The sequence below is a fragment of the Vitis riparia genome, chromosome 10 (genome assembly GCF_004353265.1).
Source record: "Vitis riparia cultivar Riparia Gloire de Montpellier isolate 1030 chromosome 10, EGFV_Vit.rip_1.0, whole genome shotgun sequence".
NCBI classification, from domain to species: Eukaryota; Viridiplantae; Streptophyta; class Magnoliopsida; order Vitales; family Vitaceae; genus Vitis; species Vitis riparia.
Genome location: NC_048440.1, coordinates 22,069,492 through 22,092,839, shown reverse-complemented (window position 1 = coordinate 22,092,839; position 23,348 = coordinate 22,069,492). Strand labels below are relative to the sequence as shown.

General features: G+C 37.3%; 3 protein-coding genes across 5 annotated transcripts; 2 read left to right on the top strand and 1 right to left on the bottom strand.

Moving 5' to 3' along the window:
• The first annotated feature begins 274 nt into the window (after window positions 1-274).
• On the top strand, window positions 275-9,078 carry LOC117923767 (protein STRUBBELIG-RECEPTOR FAMILY 8). The gene is made up of 16 exons (XM_034842210.1): window positions 275-681; window positions 1,549-1,681; window positions 1,786-1,857; window positions 1,964-2,029; window positions 2,124-2,195; window positions 2,310-2,381; window positions 2,926-2,997; window positions 3,092-3,157; window positions 3,237-3,302; window positions 3,390-3,706; window positions 5,016-5,275; window positions 7,143-7,414; window positions 7,496-7,631; window positions 7,725-7,864; window positions 7,986-8,142; window positions 8,608-9,078. Exons 1-16 carry the CDS (start codon window positions 546-548, stop codon window positions 8,758-8,760), a joined length of 2,190 nt encoding a protein of 729 aa, XP_034698101.1. The 5' UTR covers window positions 275-545; the 3' UTR covers window positions 8,761-9,078.
• A 3,543-nt stretch (window positions 9,079-12,621) lies between these two features.
• Window positions 12,622-19,585, top strand: LOC117922933 (O-fucosyltransferase 15-like). Of its 3 annotated transcripts, none has more exons than XM_034841162.1 (11): window positions 12,622-13,094; window positions 13,466-13,549; window positions 13,828-13,927; window positions 14,021-14,082; window positions 14,250-14,338; window positions 15,031-15,151; window positions 15,253-15,396; window positions 15,532-15,866; window positions 16,221-16,461; window positions 17,609-17,919; window positions 18,051-19,585. In XM_034841162.1, the coding sequence occupies exons 1-10, from the start codon at window positions 12,726-12,728 to the stop codon at window positions 17,915-17,917; spliced, it is 1,854 nt and encodes a 617-aa protein (XP_034697053.1). In that variant the 5' UTR covers window positions 12,622-12,725; the 3' UTR covers window positions 17,918-17,919; window positions 18,051-19,585. The 3 variants fall into 3 exon arrangements, 1 of the variants encoding a protein (XP_034697053.1); XR_004652583.1 differs by having other exon boundaries at window positions 12,623-13,094; window positions 17,609-18,236; window positions 18,345-19,236; XR_004652582.1 differs by having other exon boundaries at window positions 12,623-13,094; window positions 17,609-18,537; window positions 18,601-19,236.
• On the bottom strand, window positions 18,112-23,126 carry LOC117922932 (subtilisin-like protease SBT2.4). The gene is made up of 11 exons (XM_034841161.1): window positions 22,779-23,126; window positions 22,239-22,690; window positions 21,997-22,141; window positions 21,510-21,907; window positions 21,294-21,389; window positions 21,103-21,172; window positions 20,189-20,471; window positions 19,605-19,945; window positions 19,242-19,509; window positions 18,837-19,109; window positions 18,112-18,740 (listed from the first exon to the last, which is right to left on the bottom strand). Exons 2-11 carry the CDS (start codon window positions 22,421-22,423, stop codon window positions 18,331-18,333), a joined length of 2,469 nt encoding a protein of 822 aa, XP_034697052.1. The 5' UTR covers window positions 22,424-22,690; window positions 22,779-23,126; the 3' UTR covers window positions 18,112-18,330.
• Between the last annotated feature and the right edge of the window lie 222 nt (window positions 23,127-23,348).

Sequence of the window (23,348 nt, the reverse complement as noted above, 5' to 3'; positions counted from 1 at the left end):
TATTATCATTTTTATTAAATTTTATTAAATTATTTTAGTGATTAAATAATTAATGATGGGCAATAAATAACTCCAAATATCCAAAAAATTTAGCATAAATTAAGGAAAATATCATTAATGATTAATTTCTAACGTAAAATTCAAGAACATGTAGGGACAATCAAGACATTTCACATCCCTCCACGTTAAAATCAGCCTGGAAGCCTCTACGTAGCTATTATTTAATTTCGTCCATTTAATTTTAATTTTAATTTTATTTTTAGCAATATTTTGTTTTTTCGCCGACACAGACTTTCTCTCTCTAGAAAGGGTTTCAGGTTTCTCTCTCTTCATTGCTCTTTAAGCTTCGAATCTCATCACACTCCCATGCCCATTTGCTTTAATGCCGATGACAGAGCCCGGCGATCTCCACCCTGTCATCGTCTTCTTCTCCCTCTTCTCCTTCTTCTCCTCTTCGTCTTCGTCTGTGAGTCCATGGAGCTTCTGCATGCGCGGTAGCACACTGTCAGTCCTCCCACTGTGAATGTGATCGCCTCTAACGGACAATGGCGGTGAACGGAGCTCTGTCTTTCTCTTGCTCTCACTCACACTCTCGCTTCTTCTTCGCTCTTCTAGTGTTGTTCTCCTTCTCTGCGATCCTTCCCCCGTTTTCTGTTTACGGCGCTACTGATCCTTCTGATGGTAATTTGTTTATTTATTTTTTTGCGATCAGTTTTTTTTTTTTTTTGGTATTGTGGTGATATTGGTGAGTTTGGTCGAGGTTTGGATCATTGGATGAGATTTGGAGTTGATTGAAATCAGGAAATGAGCGTTTTGACTTTATTGATCTTTTGACATTGTGGCGTGTTGTTTTGTTTTGTTATGTTATGTTTTTTTTATTCTCTTTGGCTCCGTTTGGTTGCTGAGAAAATGTAGGAAAAGGAAAGCGGAGGTTTTTCTCCCTAAAAAATTGTTTTCTAGGCTTCCAAATAATGACAGATTTTAATGTTTGGAGTTTGGTTATTAATAATAAAATCTTATTATATTAGGACTATTTGGTTGATGGTTTGGTTTTCGGAGGAGAAAAAGAAGGAAAATTTTACTTATATGGAGCTAAATAGCTTGTAGTCGCCATACTTAAGTGGATTTTTTTCTCCCTAAAAATTGTTCTATAGGCCTTCAAATAGTGAAAAATTTTAATTAATGTTTGGAGTTTGGAATTTGGTTATTATAATAAAATTTTATTATATTTTATTTTCCGTACATTTTCTCAGCTTCCAAATGCGGAATTCGTTAAATCATTTTCCCATCATCCATTCGGTTGCAGTGAAAACAGAGGATACGGGAAAAAAATTGAAGTTTTGAATGTTATATTTTATTTTTTTAGGTGGTATTTTTTGTAGAGGTGGTTCTTTTTGGTTTCTCAGGTTTCATGAAATGAAAAATATACTGTTATAATTTAGTTTCAACTCTTTCATTTTCTTAACAAATGGATGGAGCATTTATGGGAATGTGTTCACCCTTCTTGGTTTTGGGCCTGCCTGAATATAGTTATTCTTTGACTTGCAGTTCAAGGTCTTCAGGTTATTTACAATTCACTGAATGGTCCTTCCCAGCTAACTGGTTGGACAAATAGTAGTGGTGATCCGTGTGGAGAGTCATGGAAAGGGGTTACTTGTGAGGGTTCAGCTGTTGTTTCCATGTGAGTATGTTTATCTCATTTAGGTTGTACTCTGTATTGTATATTTGGGTATAATCTGTACTTTGATTTAGTTGATGAGATGTATTGCTGTCTTGTTTTAACAGTCAGATTTCCGGGTTAGGGCTGAATGGAACCATGGGATACTTGCTCTCAAACTTTTTGTCATTGAGGACATTGTAAGAAAAAAATCGTTGCATCCCCTTTGTCGGGGGTTTTGCGAATTTAACTTTTCTTTTTCTTATTCTTATTGAATTATTTATGTGATTTTATTTTGTTTTTCAGAGATATGAGTGACAACAACATTCACGACACAATTCCATATCAGTTACCGCCAAATCTCACAAACTTGTAATGTTCGATCGTTTACTGATTGTTTCTTGCTTTAGAAGCTGTTTCACGTTACTTTTTTTATATGACAATGCTTATCTATTGTGTAATGCAGAAACCTGGCGAGCAACAATTTAACTGGGAGTTTTCCGTATTCCATTTCTACCATGGTTTCTCTTAATTATTTGTGAGTGATTTGTCTTGAATGCTATTGATTTTGAATTTCCTATTATGTTTTATTTACATGATTCAGTTATAATTCGGAAGTGCTATTGCCTGATGCTAAAACTCTTGGTTTTAGGAATGTTAGCCACAATTCAATCTCCCAGTCAATTGGAGACATATTTGCTAAACTTGCTGGCCTCACAATCTTGTAAGATATCTGACTTAAACTCATTTTCATACTTCTTTTTCTTTTTTTTATTCGTAATTTTAAGTGTCAAAATTATGTTGCTGAATCACTTCAATGTGGTTGTTTGCATTTCTCAATTGACCTTAGCTCAGTTTCAGTTTTTTTTTTTTTTTTTTTTTTTAAGTTCTTTTTTTGGGTTGATGTGGATTCAATTTATTGAAATTTTGTATTAAAATCCTCAACTGAGTATCTGTGTGTGCAAGAGAAAAAGAAAAAGACTGAAGGAGAGTGTAAAAATTGTTCACTGGCCGTTCATCCAGCATAAACCTCCTTCAGTTTCATGGGATTGGAACTGGCCGTGTGAAAGAAAAAGGAAAAAGATTTGACATTCCCATATGGAGCAATAAATAGAACCTTTAGGCTACAAAGCCAGTAAAAAAGTTCATGGAATGGCTGATGTTGTGATGCTCGATAATAATGTGTGTCATTACTATCCTATATATTACCAATAAAATTCTTTCCTTATGTTTAAGATTGTTCCTTAATGGCCTGCTTCTGACTGCAGGGATCTCTCTGTGAACAACTTTACTGGAGATCTTCCTAATTCCTTTACTTCATTGTCCAATCTTTCTACCCTGTGAGTGTAACAAAATTTTACTTGTTAAAAATCTGGTAGCTTTTATTTGTTTTTCTTAACTGCAGTCTTCTCATGATTTCTGAATTTGTGGCAGCTATTTGCAGAACAATCAATTAACTGGTCCTCTGAGTGTTCTTACTGGTTTGCCTTTGACTGATCTGTAAGTTCTTTTCCTTATGATGTGCTTGGATCTGTGATTTCTACCTATCCTTAATTTTTATGTCCCTAGTTTTCAACAGAAATGTTGCAAACAACAATTTCAGTGGATGGATACCATCAGAGCTTAGATCAATCCGAAAATTTATGTAAGCCATTACATGTCATACTTGCCTACATGTTTTGTGGTATTCAGTTTTTGCAATGTTTTAACATGGGACTTAAAATAAAAACAGATATGATGGAAATTCATTCGACAATGGTCCTGCTCCTCCTCCTCCACCGTATACCCCACCTCCTCCCAGTAGATCTCGTAGTAATCGCACTCATTCTCCACCAGAAGCACGCACGCCCTCAAGTTCTGATGGCCAGTCATCGAACTCAGATAATGGAAATAAGGGCTTGGCCATTGGTCCTATTATAGGCATTGTTCTAGGTTCATTGCTGGTTCTTGTTGCATTGATTGCTCTTGTTTTTTGTGTTCGAAAAGCTAAAAAGAAGGGAACTGGTGCAAGACCATCTGTGGGAAGTGTTCCTGTTGTCACAGAAAAAGGTAGATATTTCTTATTCTTTTCCTTTGTTTCTCATGCTTTTAATGTTTTCCTCTTCATTTTATCACAGGAAAGCACTCATTTCTGGAATCATATCTGACATTCATATGGGCAACATTGTCTACAGTCATTGTTGTGATTCAATGGGATGCAACTGGTTAATATTATGAAATGAAAACACCTAAGCCTAATAATTTCTGTGACATGCTCAGTTTGGCCATGGATACCAGACTTGGCGACAAAGGGTCAAGAGTTTTTCATTAGATAATTGGTGGTGGCATTAGTTTGAGATTCTTGTGTGGAGTTTTAGTCTAGGTAATTGGCATTTTTTGTGTCAGACTCATTCACATGCTTGGTTCACTGAATATTTTGGTCCATTGATTGCCAACTTGATGTTAAAGACTTTTGGAAGCAGCTCTGCCAACTGATTGTTGAATCATGCTAGCTACAATCAGTTCTGTTTTACATGACCCCAGACAATGGTTAGGGAGGTTATATAAACTGGACTTCATTTCTACCAAGAATCTTATGGGCATCTGCTGACACAAAAAAGGCGCCAGATCCTTGCTTTTGTTTAGAGAATATTTTAAGATTACGTTTATAGTCTTCTACATATTATGATAAAACTACTCTCATGATCTTATCGTTTCAGTCAAAAACCCCTTGTGGACCCTGGTAGTGATCCCAACGGTTACCTAGTCAACCATTACAAGTGCCATAAACTGTTTTCCATATAATGTATCAACCTGATATTATAAAGAAAGAATTTTAGAATAAAAAAATTACATCTACACAAAGCTCTCCTAGGGACACATACAACTAGAGCAAGGCATTGCGGAATTCATTGGAGACAGAGAGGGAATTGAGTTGAACTGTCATTACTGTAATTGAAGTTGTGCTCTAGAGGGATATGGCTAATGGTTAGGGAGGGGCGTTATACGTGTGGTTGTTGAAGGGGTAACAGGTATTTTTTTGTCTGATGGAGAAGTAGTTTTGAACATAATGGGTTCTAGAGGTTTATGTTGCTCTAGAGGCTCATTGAGAATGGTGGATCTCATCTGTGGCATATGATTCGAAAAGCGACCATTGACCAGATATTCCATTGGCCTTAAACTGTCAAGTGTCAAAGTGTTTGTGCATGGTCATTTTTTGTGGCTGCCAAAGGATTGTGCATCACCTTGTGTGATACGTCCTGTATATTATGTTCTGTGAATATTGAATTTCTCTTTTCCTTTGTCATGGTTATTAGCTGAAAAGCTTCTATGCTGGGTTTTGACCGTTTTATATGGTATGTTCTACTTTGTTTTGTAGTAAATACAGAAACAATGCAAGAGCAGAGGACAAAGTTCACAGCCACTGTAACAGATCTGAAGCCTCCACCTGCAGAAAACTTGATGGTTGAGAGGGTACAAGGGAAAAATGGATCTGGAAAGAGAGTTAAATCCCCTATAACTGCTACCTCATACACTGTTGCTTCTCTTCAAACAGCAACAAACAGCTTTAGTCAAGAATTTCTTATTGGTGAAGGTTCCCTTGGCCGTGTTTATAGAGCTGATTTTCCAAATGGAAAGGTATCCTCATGTGTTATTTTGTGCATGAGATTATTTCTCATACATCTACTGTTCTTAAATGGTTATGATCTGAACAGAGTCTCCACTAGTGGTCCCTACCTTCAGTTTACTTAACCCCCAATTTTCTCTAATTTGGACTAACATCCTGCCATGTCAGTATGATACCAGAATATGGGCCCAACATCTGTGGGCCTCACCTACCACATCAAATATACAAAGTGCTAGCTTGACCCAAATGAATTTAACCATGTAATTCACATGCTGTTCTATTTTTCGGTTCTTAAAAATTTCCCAACTGAGCTGATTTTTAGTGCACATGGTATAATAAGTAGTGACTTTTATTGCCAACTAGTGTAAATAGCCTGATAAGAGACTGGAAGGGAGCCAAGCCAAAGCTTTGAGGTGCTGCCCTTATCTAGTTACCCTTTGGTGGAGTTCTTCTTTAGCAACCTATAGTAATTTGTGGTGATGTCTTTTGTGACTTAAAAATTATGAATTAGAGAGTTATTATTACATTCTCAGATTGAACTGTAATCAGACATCTTAATATCGTTGTTATTGGGATCAAGATTGTGATGCCATGTCCTGTTTTCCTTGTTACCTCCCTCTGCCCCAAGTGTTCAATCTTAACATGTGGTTTTCACGTATCACGTCGCATTCTTAGTCTTGGGTTTGTCCCGATTAGGTCGCCATTTTTCATGTTTGTTGCTAGCTTCTGAATCCATATTTTCCTGTAATTAACTGAAAGTGAACCTCCAAAAGAAATTGGCACACTGTCTTAGCTATCCCACATCCCTGTCCTGTGCCAGCAGCCATTTTTGTTCTTGTTACATATGTTGTTCATAAGCATGACTGCTTTTCTAACAATGGAGTTATTTTCCTGTTATTCTGAGTTGACAATGTGGAATTATATTTGGCTTGAAACTAAGTAAAAAGTGGTTCATTTTGCTTCATTAATTGCAAATTACTTATTTCAGCAGAGCCACAGTTCCCAACATCTCACATCAATACATTTCTCTCGGTATTGCAACCCATGTCCATTCTAATTTTCTGCTCATCCTTGCAACCCAATGAACCTCAACTTACCCATATGGTTATTGGTGTTTGTTGCTTATGAACAAATCGCCTTAAACAACTTTCTCCTTTTGTCCCTAATTAGTGCTAAGGTCAGGGTTAACTTCTCACAAATTATTCACTAACCATATATTTCAAGCAATTAATTGCTTGGGGTAAGTAGGATGCTGAATTCTACACATTAAAATTGGATTTTCTTTCCTACTGTTATTGCAATGTTTCTCATTCACCCTTCTTGAAGGTGGTGAATTCACATATTGTTCAATCCTTGGAGTTGATGGCTGCTACATCTGTTGAGTGGAAAAAAGTCTAAATTTTCCAAGGTTTGGGTGTGAAACTGTAGTCACTTAAAATCCTGGCCTAATCCACACCAAACCCCCGTCTACACCGAAGCTAAAAAGGAAAAAACTAGTTGTGGTTTCCCAGTTTCATGCTGATTGATCCCGTTTCTTTTTCTTTTTTCTTTTCCTTCTCTTTCTCATCCTCGTTTTCTTCTAGATATACCATGTTTAAAGGAGTTGCTTTTACTGTTTTTGACTAACCAATCTGTTCTATCCTGAACTTATTCTATTTTCATATCCTGGATATCTTTGTTCCTGTGCTATACCATTTTATTCAATGCCATATCCTGGATATGGTATTGTGATTTCATGCTTGTTATTGCTCTCTATTCAACAATTGCAGTAATATGGAGATACCATTTTGCTTGGATGGTTGGATCTCTGCAGTTGTTTCTTTAGCTTATATGATATCCCAGATAAGTAACAATGTTTAGTCATCTGATTTGATCTAGACAATGGCAATTAAGAAGATAGACAATGCAGCACTGTCTTTACAAGAAGAAGATAATTTTCTTGAGGCTGTTTCAAATATGTCCCGTCTGAGGCACCAAAACATTGTTACACTAGTGGGATATTGTGCAGAGCATGGGCAACGTCTTCTGGTTTATGAGTATATTGGAAATGGGAGTCTACATGATATGCTGCACTTCACTGATGATAGTGGCAAGACACTGACATGGAATGCACGTGTTAGAGTAGCCCTTGGCACTGCTCGAGCTCTAGAGTATGTTACATGTTCTTTAAGTCTCTTTCTCTCTCTCTCTCTCTCACACACACACTAAACTGTAGCTCCTGCTTCTCTCAGGTATTTGCATGAAGTTTGCCTGCCTTCTACTGTACATAGAAACTTCAAATCGGCAAATATTTTGCTTGATGAAGAGCTCAACCCCCATTTATCAGACTCTGGCCTAGCTGCCCTCACACCAAACACAGAGCGACAGGTAAATAAATGGGGTTGAATTCCTGTCTAAGTATTTTACAGTTTCTCTTTTGTATGTCTGCTTGATACAAATTGTTTCTATGATGTTTGACAGGTTTCAACTCAGATGGTTGGTTCATTTGGTTACAGTGCTCCTGAATTTGCTTTATCTGGTATATACACTGTAAAAAGCGATGTGTACAGCTTTGGGGTGGTGATGTTGGAGCTGCTGACAGGTCGGAAGCCCCTGGACAGGTAGAACATCTGCTACATTGCTGAACACCCATTTTTGTGTTCTTGAAATATTTTATAGCATTCTTTAATCTCTTGACATTGGTTTGTTTCTATGGTTCTCATCTTCTTTTTTGTGTTTTAGTTCAAGAGTGAGATCAGAACAGTCACTTGTGAGATGGGCTACTCCCCAACTTCATGATATAGATGCCCTGGCAAAAATGGTTGATCCTTCCCTAAATGGCATGTATCCTGCAAAGTCTTTGTCACGTTTTGCTGACATCATTGCCTTGTGTGTTCAGGTAAAACTTCTAAGCCGTTTCTAGCACTAAAATAATTTAGCTTTTGAGGCTACTTTTATGAAAAAATGTTTGAAATTTGGGAAATGGACTGAATCCCATCAACTTTTCTTGCAAGTCTGTATTGCGTGCTATGAATAAGTCAACTTGGTAACTTTTATGCTAATTCGGGAGAAACCCTAAATGGGTGATAAATCGTTTTATCTTGAAACATAAATATTCTACCTTAGTTTATCTGATGAAGATTTTCATCATAAAAATGTGTACTCACCCTGCTCAAGCTCTTTAGAAAAATAAGTCAAAATGGCGGCAAACGGTTTTATAACATCTCAAGTTCACTTGATATGTAAAGTTAGAGGGCACAAAAAGAAATTGCAGTCCATATAAAATGCTCATTATTCAATTTATATGACCTGATTCTAAGTAATGCATTTCTCATCATTCCAATGTGGTTTTCATTTCATACAGCCAGAGCCAGAGTTTCGACCTCCAATGTCTGAAGTTGTGCAAGCACTGGTTCGGTTAGTACAAAGAGCAAGTGTGGTCAAGAGGCGCTCAAGTGATGAATCCGGTTTTGTGTACAAGACTCCAGAGCATGAGGCAATTGACATGTCATTTTAAGCGTCCAGCCATACTGAAGTCACAAGCGATGCTTGCAATTTTGTCTCAGTTATGCCAAGGTCAAAGGCTGATCAAAGTGCGCACATTCAGAAAAAGAAGAAAAAGATGTGAAACAGAGACCTGAAGGTTATGTAATTATATCCCATACAATTTCATTTGCGACCAACTACTTTACATTGCAAATTAAGGTATATATTTTTCATGAAATGCTGCTATATTGTATTTAAACAAAAATAACCGTCATAAAACTATCGTGTTGCTTTTTTGGGCACCTTGAGATATAATAAAACCTTCCTTCGATTCCAGGAGATTATATTAGAAACTCAAGCTTATAACTATTACTATTAGGGTGGTTATGGATTGAACTTCATTTACCTATATTGAGAAGATGAATGTGCCAAGCTGCCAATTAGCAACTGGGTTACCTTTTTTCTCTTTAAATTTTTTTGCCCCTCCAAGCAATCTATATTTGGAACTTTTAGATAAAGGGTGTAGAAGGATAGAGAAGTGATTCAATCAATCCCCATTACTAGGCCCCTTTCAGATTCTTATTTTAGGTAAACCACCTCTGTTTTACTCCATTGGTGGCTGAGGAGACGAAGTTCAATCTTATCTCGAAGAAAGCTGGGGCTAGTGACGTGCAGGATTTCAGGCCTATTAGTCTTGTGGGGAGTCTTTATAAGATTATTGCAAAAGCCTTAGCTAATAGGCTGAAAAGGGTGATGGGAAAAGTGGTTTTGAACAGCCACAACACTTTTGTGGGGGGTAGGCAGATTTTGGACGTAGTTTTGGTGGCTAATGAGGCAATTGACTTGAGGAAACGAAGCTCCAAGCTCCAGTGCAGGTTTAGTGTTGGATATTGAAAAGGTTTACGATAATGTAAATTGGAGTTTTCTTTTTTAGTTTTGGAGAAAATGGGATTTGGTCTCAAGTGGCGAAAATGAAATTTTTTTTTTTTTTTCTGCATTTCAACTGTGAGAATGACGGTTTTAGTCAATGGCACTCCTACAGTGTTCTTCTCAACGTTTAGAGGCTTGAGGTAGGGGGGACCCACTCTTACCTTATTTGTTTGCGATAAGAGGCATGGAGGGTTGAGGTTGAGGCATTTGAAAGTTTTCAATCAAGTTTTGCTAGGAAAATGGTTTTAGAGATTTCCTTTAAAAAGGGAGAGTTTTTGGAGGAAAGTCATTGTTGGAAAATTTGGAGAGGAGCAAGGGAGTTGGACCACTAGAGAGGTGAGGGATTCTTATGGGATGGACCTTTGGAAATACATTAGAAAGGGTTGGGAGGATTTCCTTCTTAGAACTAGTATCCGTATTGGAAATGGTAGACGCACGAGATTTTGGTGGGACATTTGGATAGGGGATTCTAAGCTGAAGTATCTTTTCCTTATGTTGTTTGGAATTGCAACCCATAATTTTGCTGCAGTGGTTGACCTTTGGGGGAGGCAAGGAGGTGGAAGTGGGTGTTGGGAGGTGCACTTTAGAAGATGCTTCCAGGATTTGGAATTGGAGGAGGTGACTCGTCTTTTGGAACATATTTTTGTAGTAAAGGTTCAAGAAGAGGAGGATTCCTTACTTTGGAAGATCGAGAGGAAGGAAAAGTTTAATGTCAAATCATATTATAGGTCTTTAAGTCTTTAAGGGCTGAGAATAGCCTTTTATTTCCGACCAAAGAGATTTGGGGTTTGTATGTCCCTCTTAGAACTCATTTTTTTTTTGCATGGGAATCAGTTTGGGGAAAATTTTTAGCAGTAGACATGTTAATGAAAAGGGGTTGATTTATGGTCAACAAGTGCGGCCTTCGTAAAAACAATAAGGAATCAACAAACCACATTCTAATTCATTGTGGTAAGACAAGTGAACTATGGACTTTGCTACCATCTTCATTTGAACTGGTTTGGATCTTCCTAGCCTCAATGAGAAATCTGCTTTTGGAATGGAAAGTTAAGGGGTTAGGGAAGAAGAGGAGAGTAGTTTGGAGATTGACACCTATTTGTCTTTTTTGGTGTATTTGGGGAGAGTGAAACCGAAGAATGTTCCAAGAGGAAGAGATGTCAGACCCCTTTTTTTTCGGTGTCTTCTAGAGTGGTCTCAACAGTTTTTGGATTAGGCTCTCTCTTTTCTGAATTTTTTGGGTGATTGACATGATGACTAGCTTTTTACCTCTCTAAATTTTTTCTTTCATTTTACAGCATTATTTTGGCTCTCTTTGTATATTGCCTATATACAAAGGCAATTGGCATTTTATCAAATCACTTTGTCTTTGGCAAGTGGTTCACGTGAGAATGCGTTGGGAATACGTGAAGTAGTAATGTGAACATTATTCAGCAACACTAGTGTTAGCCTTACGCAACCCACGCTATAAAGAAAATGCGAAGATAGGGACAAGGCTCATGGTTAAAACCAGGCTGTATACCATATGCCATGTGCACCTTCCATTCTAATATTCATCCAAGAAACATCCAGTGTCTTATACGTACGTTCAAGATTCTTTCTCTTTTATTTATTTATTTCAATTTACCTCTTTTTCACAATCTCTAATATCAGAAATTTCTAATATATACTTTTCCTTTTTTTTTTTTTTTGTTTGTTGTCGCCGTCTTCGTCAATGACAATGATGCTGCAGAACCATCCCGTTTCTTATATGTACTTTTAGATCATCTTACAATGCCCAAAAATGGAAACAATTATGAACCATCATGTTGTCAAAAAATAGGAAAAATCCAGGGTATGGATTCGGTGACCATCAAATTTGTAAGTTTATGGTAAAGTTTAGAACCCATTGATGATACAAAATATATGATATTAATGTACAAATAAATGAGGGGTATTTTTGTAATTTTGATGGTAAAGCTTAGAGGCGGGGCATAAACTAAAAAAATGATATTAAGGAGGTATGTGCTAAAACTTAATATTTATTATTTAATGATTTAAGTTGGTTTTAAGTTAAATTATTTTTAAGTTATTAACTTAAAACTTATTATTAAATTTTTACTTTAAATATTAACATTGTTTGATAAAATTAACTTAAAAATATATTTTAAATCATTAAATTGACATATTTATCATCATAAATTATAATTAAGATAAATGAAGTTAGGTTACATTAGAGGTGGTGAAATAGCAAATGAGATTGTAAAGATAATTAGGGTAAAAAAGTAAAATAAATATGTAGACTTAAAAATAAGTTAATTGGTTTTGTTTATTATTAAAATTGTTTTTTACTTTAAGTTATACCATTAAGTTATTTTACAAAACATATTTAATTTACTTATTGATTTAACTAAGTTATTAAATCACTTTAATTATTAAATTAAATTATTAAATGTCCACTGAAATATAAAAAGATACAATAAAAGTTGAATACAAAGTAATAAGATCAAATTGTACACATGATATGTTGTGATTGATCTCGCTTTCTAGTATTACCATCCTCTTTTGTACTCAGCTATCTAATTTTGCTTGAATTTCTCTTTTAAAAAAATAATAAATTTTTTATTACACTTGATTTCAGGAGAGTATTCAAATTAAGTTTTCATACTTTATTTTATAATAAAAAATGAAAGAAAATCAAATAAAATAGAAATAAGTTAAAAATATATGAATTTTTAAAATATTTATCCTCTATATAGAGAAGATAAAATAAGAAAATAAATTTAAATAATATATAAAAATAATTTATTAATTCTAAAATTATTTTAATTTTCCCCTTTTTTTTCGCAATATTTTTCCTAAAATTTTGCGGGAGGAAAGGTAGCATTTCCGACCTAGAAAATCAACTAAGTTAACTGAAACTTTTTATTCCCAAAATACCCTTACCTTGTAGCCATATTCTCGGAAAAGCCCTCCACACTTTCTCAGTTTTGCGTGACACATGAAAATGAAAAACGAAGAAACTCTCATTTCCATCTGCAAATACAAGTCTAATGCTCTCTCAGATCTTCTCCTGCTCCTCTTGGAACCATGTCTTCCTCCTCAGACTCCGAATCCAACCCAGGGACAACCCCACGCCACGCCCACTCTCTCTCTTCCACTCCGAAAAGTTCCCCGCTTTTCCGAGATTCCGGTTCCGGATCGGCCCAGGAATCTTCGTCCCTCTCCCGGTTACATAGCGCCCACAGGTCGAGTCAGGACGAGAAGATTCACCTACGAGCGAGGAGGAAGGTGGGTCGGGTTTGGCACAGGAGGCGAGTGAAGGTGATTGTGGGTGTAATTGGATCGGTGGGTTTATTTTTCTTAACGAATTGGTGGATGCTTTCGCGCCTTTACGATGCGGGCCGCGGTGTCAAGAGCAGCTCAAGAATTGCGAATTCGTCTTTGATTTCGGTTCAGGTAAGTTAATGTAACTCAATTTGGAGATGGGGTTGTAATACAGTTCGTGATTGAAGGAAATGGGGATAGCGTTAATTATTAATTTCAGCATTGAATTTGCATCCATATATGCGAATTACGAGAGGAAAATACTTGTTTCCATGAAGCTTTTGAAAAATGATAACAATGGTGGCAATTTTATTTTATTTTTTAAATTGAAATGAAATGAGGGGTCATTGCTATTTCTCTTGATATATTACATTTTGTTGTAAGATTTTGAGTGGTAATATTTGGTACAAGAGTTAGCCAGAAGTTATACATTTCTTTGTAAATTTGGGTTATTAATGAGGTTGCTAAATTTTCTTTTGGTTATTCGTTTGGGTGACATGCAGGGAGGATTGAAAAAGCTTAATAAAGGGAAAAGGCCGCAGATTCATTCCCGGATGCTGGCATTAGCAGCCCATGCCTTGGCTGATGTAGGTTTTGGATATGAGTTGAAGAATGCTTTTTCCATGCTGATAATTTTTGCCAAAAATCTATACTAGCTAAGATGGAAAGGGGGCTTTATATTAAAGATTTTTCTTCAGATGGAATTGCCACATATTCTTAGTATGGGATTTTTAGTATAAGCGGTTAATTTGTGTAAAATTGCTGTCAAGCTGTATATTTTATAGTTATAGTCCTTACAGTGAATAATTTAGTTTCAGCTGTACCATCTTGCCTCTTCTCATATCTTGGGTGTTATGGTATTCAGGGACAGAATAAACCTGAGCCAAAAGGTTTATGGGAGGAGCCCATGGTCCCAGCTTCTGTTTGGAGACCTTGTGCCCACCAACGTAACTGGGAACCTAGTGGTGATTCTTCTCTTTCACTCTTGGCTAGTTATGCATACAGTCACTCTGCTTAAAGCTGATTCTGACATGGTGTTTCCTGTGATACTTTGTTAGAGGGAAATAATGGATACATTTTGGTTACTGCAAATGGTGGTATCAACCAGCAGCGAGTAGCTGTAAGTATTATCTGCCATACAAATAACTGCTTTAAGGATTATCCTCTACTACTCTATTTTCATGATTTTGTGTTTATCCTTGACAAGAACTTTACTTCTGAATAATGAATACTGAATTATATGCATGATTTTTCATCACCTAAAAGATCTATTCTGATTGGCAACAGGTCTGTAATGCTGTTGTCATTGCTCGATTTCTTAATGCAACTCTTGTTGTTCCCAAATTTTTGTTCAGTAGTGTATGGAGAGATGTGAGGTAATTTTTTTTATTCCCATTCTTTAGTTTTTCCACTTGGTATTTCTTTTTCTGTTTCTTTGTTGTGCTGTATGACTATGTCCTCTTAAAATCCAAGGTTCATGCATATTTTTTCTCTTTTTTTTGCATTACTTTCAATGAATTTAAAACCTGGTTTATCTTGTTTATTTATGAGGTTATCACCCATACTTCTTCTACATTCATTTTTATTTTTGCTGGGGTTTTGAGTGTTGGACTTTATAACATTTACTTCTAATCGTGCAAGTTCAGATTTTATTTTAGTTTTATGATATTTGGAATCTCTTCATTATTTGGATGGCACTGTGCATATGTGTATGGAGTTTTAAGTATCTGCTTTATGAATTGCTAATTGTTGACCTAGAATGCTGAAGGAATTGGTTTTACCTTCACAATAACTAGTGTTATTTAATCACATTTGTTTGTTTGTGTGCCTTAGTTTTAAGCATGACATCCTGTAGTGTTCACTGTTCACATGTATTCTAATTTAGTGTTTTTTTTTCCAGGATTAATAGAATCTGTTTATATATGTTGCATGTGCATCTATCTGCATGCATGCTTTTTGTGCTCAGTATGTTTTGATAAATCTCAGTAAAGTTTGATGATATGCTTATTTTACGTATCTTATTGGTGTTAACATGGAGAAAGTGACGTATCACTCTGTAATTCCTTAGTCAATTCAGCGATATATATCAGGAGGAGCATTTTGTCAATTACTTGACACCTGATATTCGGATAGTGAAAGAACTTCCTAAGGAGCTGCAGTCATTAGATTTGGAGGCAATTGGTAGTGTTGTGAGTATCCTATTTGACTCAACTTCAAACAGGTATTAAGTGTTGTGTTACCAGCTTTGGTGATGTTTTTGGCTGAATTGATCATTGATGTGTTCTTTCAGGTGACAGACGTAGATATCATGAAAGAGTCCAAGCTTAGCTTTTATCGGAAGAATATTCTTCCTATACTACTTCAAAAGAGAGTCGTCCATTTTGTTGGATTTGGAAATCGTTTGGCATTTGACCCAATACCATTTGAGTTGCAGGTAAATCTATAGTCTTTGATATGTTATTCCGGCAAAGTCTTTGGAGGAGCTAAAAGCATAGGTTTATGAGATTATCAACCTCGCTTGGTTTTCTTAGTTTTTATATTGCTTTCCTAATTGCGGGACTTCATCTAGAGACTTCGATGTAGATGTAATTTTCATGCATTGCGATTTGTTCCAAAAATACAAGAAACTGGTGCCTTGCTTCTCAAAAAGATGCGTCAGAATGTACGTCGCTCTGGGCCTCTGGATCACTATCTTGTTGGTCCATTTGCTGAATCAACTATGAAGGGGAAGAAGAATCGTGCCACAAAATCTTCCAGATACTTAGCTCTACACTTGAGGTTTGAAATTGACATGGTAGCCCATTCTTTGTGTGATTTTGGTGGGGGAGAAGAAGAGAGGCAAGAGTTGGAAGCATTTCGTGAAATACATTTCCCTGCGCTGGCCCTTCTTAAGAAGACTACAAAGTAGGCATCGTATTTTTTTTTTTAATTTTTGGGTTCTTCATTTCATCTGCTTCACTTTTTTGGGCATTAACTGCATGCTTAGGGCTCGATTTTATGCTGAAGCCATCATGGGGGATTCTGTAATTAGTGACCACTTTCCAACATATATTCTTGAACATTTTGTTCATGTTCTAGAGGATTCTACATAGTTTTGCTAATCAAAGAAAACTAAATTTTTTATTACAGATCATTTAAGAGCCCATTTCTCCCTTTTAGGCACATTTATCTTGTTCCTTACATTTATTGAAATGAGAAACACTGGTCTCCTATTTACTTTGGTCCATTTTTTTGAGGATATTATTCAATATGTTGCAGGCTACCTTCTCCTGAAGAACTGAGGGCAGATGGTCAATGTCCATTAACGCCTGAAGAAACAGTTCTTATGCTTGTTGCTCTTGGTTTCAACCGCAAGACTCATATATTCTTGGCAGGTTCACAAATATATGGAGGGAGGTCAAGATTGGCTGCTTTGACCACCTTGTATCCTAATTTGGTTACTAAAGAGAACTTGCTTTCATCATCTGAGATTGAACCCTTTAAGAATTTCTCATCTCAGGTAATAACTCATCTTTATTTAATGGATATTTTTAAACAAGAGCTGGTTTCTGCATTTGCTGCACACTTCTGGGTTCTCATTCTCACTCAAGCTTAATTAAATAATTGAAGTGTTTGCCTGTTTGATCTTTCCATTGAGTGTTAACAAGACAGCAAGGCTCCTTTTAGATGATGAAAAAGAAAAAAAAACATGTGCAAGCTCAATAAAATCTTTCTTTATTCATTCTCCAATTTTGTTGATTTTTTCACAATAAAGAGTTTGAAAATGCTTAAATTTTAAATAATTTTCATTTATTTGAATTTCCCTTTGTATTTTCTAACATAATCAAACATGAGAAATTGACATTTCTTCCTTTCTTTTTTCCTTCTTCCCTTTGAAGTGTAAATGCATCCAGCTTCTCAGAGTACAATCGTCAAGAGCTCATCTTAATTAACTCACTTGGATGTGGCATGTACAACTAATTAGATTAAGTTTGTTCTTTTATGTGTTTTTGGAATTTGCTTTACAGGATCTTGATGATTCTTTTGTCTATGGCATAAACCTAATTTAGTTTAACATTTTCTGAAACACATACTGTTGGCTTTCAACTTGGACTAGTGGATATAGGTTCTTGTAACTTGTAACCCTAGATAGACAAAGAAATTTGGAAGTTCATCTAGCCTGATCAGAGAAAGCAAGGTATTAGGTTTTTCTTTTCTAAGAGGATTGTTATCATTGGTTCTTCCTTTCCTTGACAGGAAACAATGATGTTTTTTTAGAATGGAATTTAGTACAAGGAATGATGATGAACCATCCATCTGACAAAACTCAAAAAGAAAAGCTCTACTAGACTGCTGCTAGGATACAGCAACCACCCCCAACAATCCTACCTTTTTTTTTGCATTTATACAACCTATGTCAACTGTCGAGTAATACATTATGCTTTGCAATGACTGTCTGTGTACTCTTGTTGGTATAGGTGATGAGTCATCATCCATTGGATCAGTAGTTAAATTTATTGACTTACAAGTAGTTGCAATTTTCATTTACCTGCACTAAAATTCTAATTCGTTTTCAAGGAAAATACGTTGCATTTTCCTCGTGTTTGTTCTCATTGCTGGTGAGTTGATGTATGATGAACTGATTTTTTATTTTTTCTTTCCTATAGCTAGCAGCCTTAGACTTTATTGGCTGCACTGCTGCTGATGCATTTGCCATTACAGACTCTGGGAGTCAGTTATCATCTTTGGTATCTGGTTATCGGATATACTACGGTGGTGGTAGATTGCCAACAGTCCGGCCAAACAAACGCAGACTTGCAAGCATCTTTTTGAAGAACTCCACTATAGAATGGAGCATGTTTGAGAAGAGAGTGAGGAAGGCAGTTAGACAAACTAAAACGATCCATAGAAGATCTATTTCAAGGAGTGTCTACAGGAACCCACGCTGTAGAGAATGCATGTGCACGACTGAATAGTGGTCTGTATTACTACACAAGTTCATTGCCATTGTAACAAGTTACATTCATCAATGTTGATTCGATTTGATTCACATTCATTACTAATTATGATTTGTAACATTCATTATTTTGTTTGTCAACTTTAATACAGGCTTATGTAATTAATGAGACGATATTTGACTAGATATCAACTTCTGGAAGAAGAAAATGGATGCAGGGGAATTGAACTCAAAAACCCTTTACTTATTCTGTCTTCCTAGCTACATTGAAGTGCTTGGGATACATCTGTTGATTGACCATAACATTCTTAGCTACACGATACATTCAAGAAAATGAGGTGTACTACTCTTTGTTCTGCATGGAATGAAAGAATTCAGTTTCAAATTTTAGCCTTCAACATCCCTTAAAGAAGCCCATCATTCCTTTTCTCTTCACACTGAAACAGGCAATACTGAGATTGGTATCCTCACAATGTGATTCAAACTTCCTGTAAGAATAATCCCACCAAAGCTATAGTCCTCCATTGCTTGGGTCACATTCAACTGTATTTCCAAATCCTGGGTTCCCTGTGGAACTATGGTAAATGAAGGTGGATTCAAACTAACCATTACTCCCTTTGGTGGTATGACTGAGCACAGGTATGTCTCTTGCTTGCTTCCTATGTTCTTCACATTTCGTCTCACTAACAGGGTTCCTCTTAGTTCTGATATTGTCACTGAAGGAAGGTTCAGGTCAGAGAGGTGGTTTAGCAACTGAGTACATACTCCTCCGGTGATTGCTCTGATTGTAGCCGGATTGACATTGGGCAGAGAGCACAAGAAACTGATGTAGTCTTCAAACCCTGCTTTGGGTATGCATAAAAACTTATAGAAAAGAATAGTAGCAGAAGCTCAAATTGGTAAATCTACATCCATACTAAAAAAGAACAGAAAGTAACCTGATGTCAAGACAAGGCCTGGATCAATGGCATGGTTTGGACTGATGAAGCCAGCACCAAAATCAAAATGAGTTGAGAGATACAAGCTGCCAATATCATATCCTTCAGCCATTATGGGTTCTCCAAGGTTATCAACAATGGTGGCAGTGGTGGACATTGCAGAAGCAATCATAGATGGAGTCCATGAAGGGTTGTATTGCTTGATCAGAGCAGCTATTCCCGCAACATGAGGGGTCGCCATGCTGGTACCAGACAATAGAGCAAAACCGTATCCTAAAAACCAGTGGAGTTTAGTTTGTGAATCTACCAATCTACCTTCATAAACCATTCTAAAAAAACTATTAACTAAGCTGTGATCATAACATAGAATCCTGGGTAAATTTCAGTTTTTTTTGGCAAATATACCAGATAGGATTGGATCTAAGATGCTAATGGGGCTCCAAGCTGCCCATACTTGGTGCCCTGGTGCCAAAATATCAGGCTTCAGCACATCAACAGGCTTCCTACTTTTGTCAATGAAATCTGGTCCCCTGGAAGAGAATCTGCTCACAATGGGGGCTCGTCCAGTGAAAAAACTAATTCTTCCCTCCCCTATAGCTGCTCTCCCACTAAACCTGACTGCAAGTCCTGTCTGATCTCTGTATGTTTGCTGTTCATAGTATTGTGCTATAATCTGAAAAAACCAAGAAGATAAGACAACTCATTCTCATTTACCTTTGGTTAAGAGCATAGGCTATAGTTTTCCATTATATATGTTATCATCCACACCTGTGTTTCAGCAACTCTTGGAATCAAAATCCCTGGAACAGAAAATGGCAAGGGTTCTGCTATGAAATCGCCGTAGTTGGGGTTTGCAACTAGAACAAACCCCATGAATCCTAGGGCTCTTGCTGTGTCAATGATGGCAGTGAGGGTAGAGTTTCCATTAAAGAAGCCTGTCGAGAAGATGCAGATAACAACACTGCCTTGCACTAGAAGAGGGTCCAGTGCTTCAGCAAATTGGCACTCCTCAACATACTGTGCAGTCCTTGGGAATGTCCCATTCACCTTAACAGCATCCTTGGCCAACACCAGCTTATATTGAAGTAAACCATTTCCCAAGGTTGGTCCTAAGTGACAGAAACATTATCAGTAGAATGAATGAGAATCTCTAGATGGAAACTACCTGATAATCCCACATCTTAGTGCTAATACTGCTATTAGATTGATTCTAGGAAACACTTATAACTTTTCTAGTATTTGAAAACTTTTATTAGAAAGGTTGTTTCTAAGTGCTAAAAAGACTAGAAACCCTTCCTAGAACCACTGCTAAACAAGCTCTTAGCAACGATGAGCCCAAAAACAAAAGTTACCTGATAATCCCACACCGCCAATTCTTTGTCCATTTCCAAGCACAAGAGTGCTAGGATAACTTCGGTCTGTGCTGGAAGCAGCTGCTCCCACAGCCCAAGGGCTGAAGGACACTACAGTGGAAGGACCAGGCCCCTGATTTCCGGCAGCTTGCACCACGAAAACACCAGCTCTCCTTGCAAATAACATGAAAATATCGAACACACTTAAGAAGGTCATTGTGTCTTCTGGGGGTGTGTCTGGTCCAATGGACAGTGTCAAGACATCTACTCCATCCATTGTTGCCTGTCATCAAGAAACAGATTCATCTTTTTTCCTTTATGCTGTGTTCCACCAATTGGGTTTCTGAATACTAAAGAGTTGAACAAGAAGTATCCATCGATGGCGCTTTTAATCTAAAACCCTTCCTTTTTTTTAAGGTGGGAATTCATCACACAATGGTGTAATACAGTTGCATGCATGCATGCATTTTACTGTTTCTTGATAAGAACCCAGTTAGATCATTTTGATTTATTAAGTTCAGCTAGTGATTTTTATCCGTTTACATCAATTTTTTTGCGGATGAACATTGCTGATACTATGTAAAAAAAACAAAGAATATGATCATCAGCTTATTGAGTATAAACATAAGGCCAATAGTTTGGTTGTTTCCAATTCTAATCTCTGTTATGACATGACAAAAATGAAGGCAAAACTGGTCCAAAATAGAGGATAAAGAAAAAATGAAGGTAACCAAATCGATTCATATATAGTATTATGGCATGCATCCTATGATAATGATGGTGCAACATCTGGATTCCACCAGTGAAATCTTTATAAATTCATAACATGAAGATTCTTGCATTTAGTGTGGTAAGGTGGCTAGGTTTATCTAATCAGAGGGCCACCCAGGTGGAAAATCAGTCTGAATTATTACCTGATCCATCGCGGAAACCACGTCTGTTAGAGTTCCTACAGTTGGATATATAGCCTTATACACAGCAATTCTGTTGTTCAAAGGGAGAGAAAGAGTGATGAAGACATAACACAATACCATCATCTCATCATCATCAACCTTCACCAAAAGCAATGGTTTGATTCATTTAACACAACCAAACAGAAACGTACCGTGCTCGTGGGGCCATCCCACTGGCCCGTCCATAGAAGAAGCCATTGAGGACCACTGGAACTCCAGAGTTTCCGGCAGCAGTCGAAGCCACGTGGCTAAATAATTCACATTAGTCTAATGTCATAAACTTGCTAAAAAGTCCAAAAAAAAAAGATAAAAACACAGTTTCTAATCTCTTTCTCTCACTCTCTCTCTATATATGTATATATATTTACCTTCCATGTCCAACTGCATCAAGAGGTGAGAGGAAGTCATATGATGTGTTGAGATTAGTAGCAGCTTGAGCCCCAGCTGAGAAGAACCTCGCAGAAACTATCTTACCATTGCAGGAACTTGCAGGAAATCCAGGACCCGCCTCACAGGTCCCCTTAAAATGTGAAGTATTGGAGGTGTAAGGATTTGTGGGATCGTAAGCGAAGCTCGGGTGCAGTGGGTTGATGCCTGTGTCCACAAAACCAATGACAAGCCCTTCACCTGCATTTGCATCTCCACCTTCCTGGCTCCATATCCCTTCAGGTAACCCTAGGAACTGAGGAGTGTACGTAGTCATCAACTTGGCCCCTCTATCTCTCTCCACCAGCGTTACTCCTGGCGCATGTTTGAGTTTATTAGCCTGAATTATTGTACCCGAGAAATGGTTAATCCTTTTGCTGTGTAGGAGAGAAAGATGAAGGTTTGAAGCAAGGGAGAAAGAAAGGAGACCTGTGATGGGGTGGTATGGACGGAAAATCCATTGACAATGTGTTTGAAGCTGTAAAGCTTGTTGTAGCTTCCAGAATCTAGAGTGGTCTGGAGGAGTTGATCGTGAGAATCCACCAAGTGCTTTGCATGAGCCTTGTAAACCTCACTGAGCATCCAGACAAAGTGGTGTACGGTAAGATTACTGTTCAACCCATGCTTTATTTTAGAATATATTTGAATCATAGCATCTACTACTTCCTCACCTGTTGGGTTCAACCCTTTTTCCTTCTTCGAGAGGCCCTGAACCTCGATGAAATGCAACCGGGTCTCCTTCCATTAGAACCAAGTATATGCCACGTTCCTCTGCATGGCAAGCCATGAATGCCATGAGTAGGAGAAGCAGCACTGCACATGGCAATGAACCCGGTACATCTCCATTAGCCGCCATGGTTAAAGCAGAAGGAAAAAATGGAGGGTTGGGGTTAAGGAATAGCTCAGTTGGAAGGGATGATCAGGAGAAGGAACCCTTATAAGCCATGCAAAAACACACTTCCTTAACAGCACTGTTGACGTGAATAAAGCTGGGTATTTAGTGCTTTTAAGAGAAAGACCTGCCCACTTTGATGTAACGGTTGCCTTTCTGTTACTGTCTACTTTTGAATGTGTATCTGTATGTGAATGTTGTCACTGCCAATCTCACTCCAACAAACCTATTCTGAAAGAGACAAAAGAGAACAAAATAAACCTTGGGCGGAGTGGCTGTACATCCAATTGGGTAACCATGATCACCATTCACATTAAACCTTTTCCAACCACATTGAAATATAATGATATTGAATAATTTCAACCACCCCTTAGATTGGCTTTTGTGGGTTTAGGGTGGCCCTCGATAGGGGATATATTCCTTCACCTTTGCTTGCTTTAATGGCTGTGCTGCAGCAACATTAGCTGAAAATAAAACCAATTAAGTTGTCCGGGTCATGGACCCGACAGTCCGAAGATTTCAACAAGTGTGCTCATGCTGTGTTTTCAACTAGCAGCATTAAAGTATATTCATGAATTTCAATACAATCCCATCCAGGCCCACAGAGTACATATTGTTCCTTTCCATGCTATTTTTCATGTACCCCACCACTTGTGAGGTTGGGGAACAAATGATAAATCAAGGGACAGCTTAAAAAACGATAAAAATCAAGGTGGAGGAAATACTGAAAGGAAAAGGAAGAATCAATTAACAAATGTGCAGTACCTTCCATTCAATCTAGTTTGTGTTTGTGTACCGCTTGCTCAAATGGCAAGGGGCATTCTACAAACCCATAAGGTTTAAAAGTAGAGCTGAGGAGACGCAGAATAAGAGTTCATATTGTAAGAGG

Bases quoted from the DNA above. Each gene is read 5' to 3' on its own strand.
- LOC117923767 (XM_034842210.1), top strand. From the start codon at position 546: ATGGCGGTGAACGGAGCTCTGTCTTTCTCTTGCTCTCACTCACACTCT. The intron at 2,030-2,123 runs GTAATGTTCGAT...TGTGTAATGCAG, and splicing joins CCGCCAAATCTCACAAACTT to AAACCTGGCGAGCAACAATT. The intron at 8,143-8,607 runs GTAAAACTTCTA...CATTTCATACAG, and splicing joins TCATTGCCTTGTGTGTTCAG to CCAGAGCCAGAGTTTCGACC.
- LOC117922933 (XM_034841162.1), top strand. From the start codon at position 12,726: ATGTCTTCCTCCTCAGACTCCGAATCCAACCCAGGGACAACCCCACGC. The intron at 13,095-13,465 runs GTAAGTTAATGT...GGTGACATGCAG, and splicing joins CGTCTTTGATTTCGGTTCAG to GGAGGATTGAAAAAGCTTAA. The intron at 13,550-13,827 runs GTAGGTTTTGGA...TATGGTATTCAG, and splicing joins CAGCCCATGCCTTGGCTGAT to GGACAGAATAAACCTGAGCC.
- LOC117922932 (XM_034841161.1), bottom strand. From the start codon at position 22,423: ATGGCGGCTAATGGAGATGTACCGGGTTCATTGCCATGTGCAGTGCTG. The intron at 21,908-21,996 runs GTCTCCTTTCTT...ACAATAATTCAG, and splicing joins TCCATACCACCCCATCACAG to GCTAATAAACTCAAACATGC. The intron at 21,173-21,293 runs GTACGTTTCTGT...TTTGAACAACAG, and splicing joins GGGATGGCCCCACGAGCACG to AATTGCTGTGTATAAGGCTA.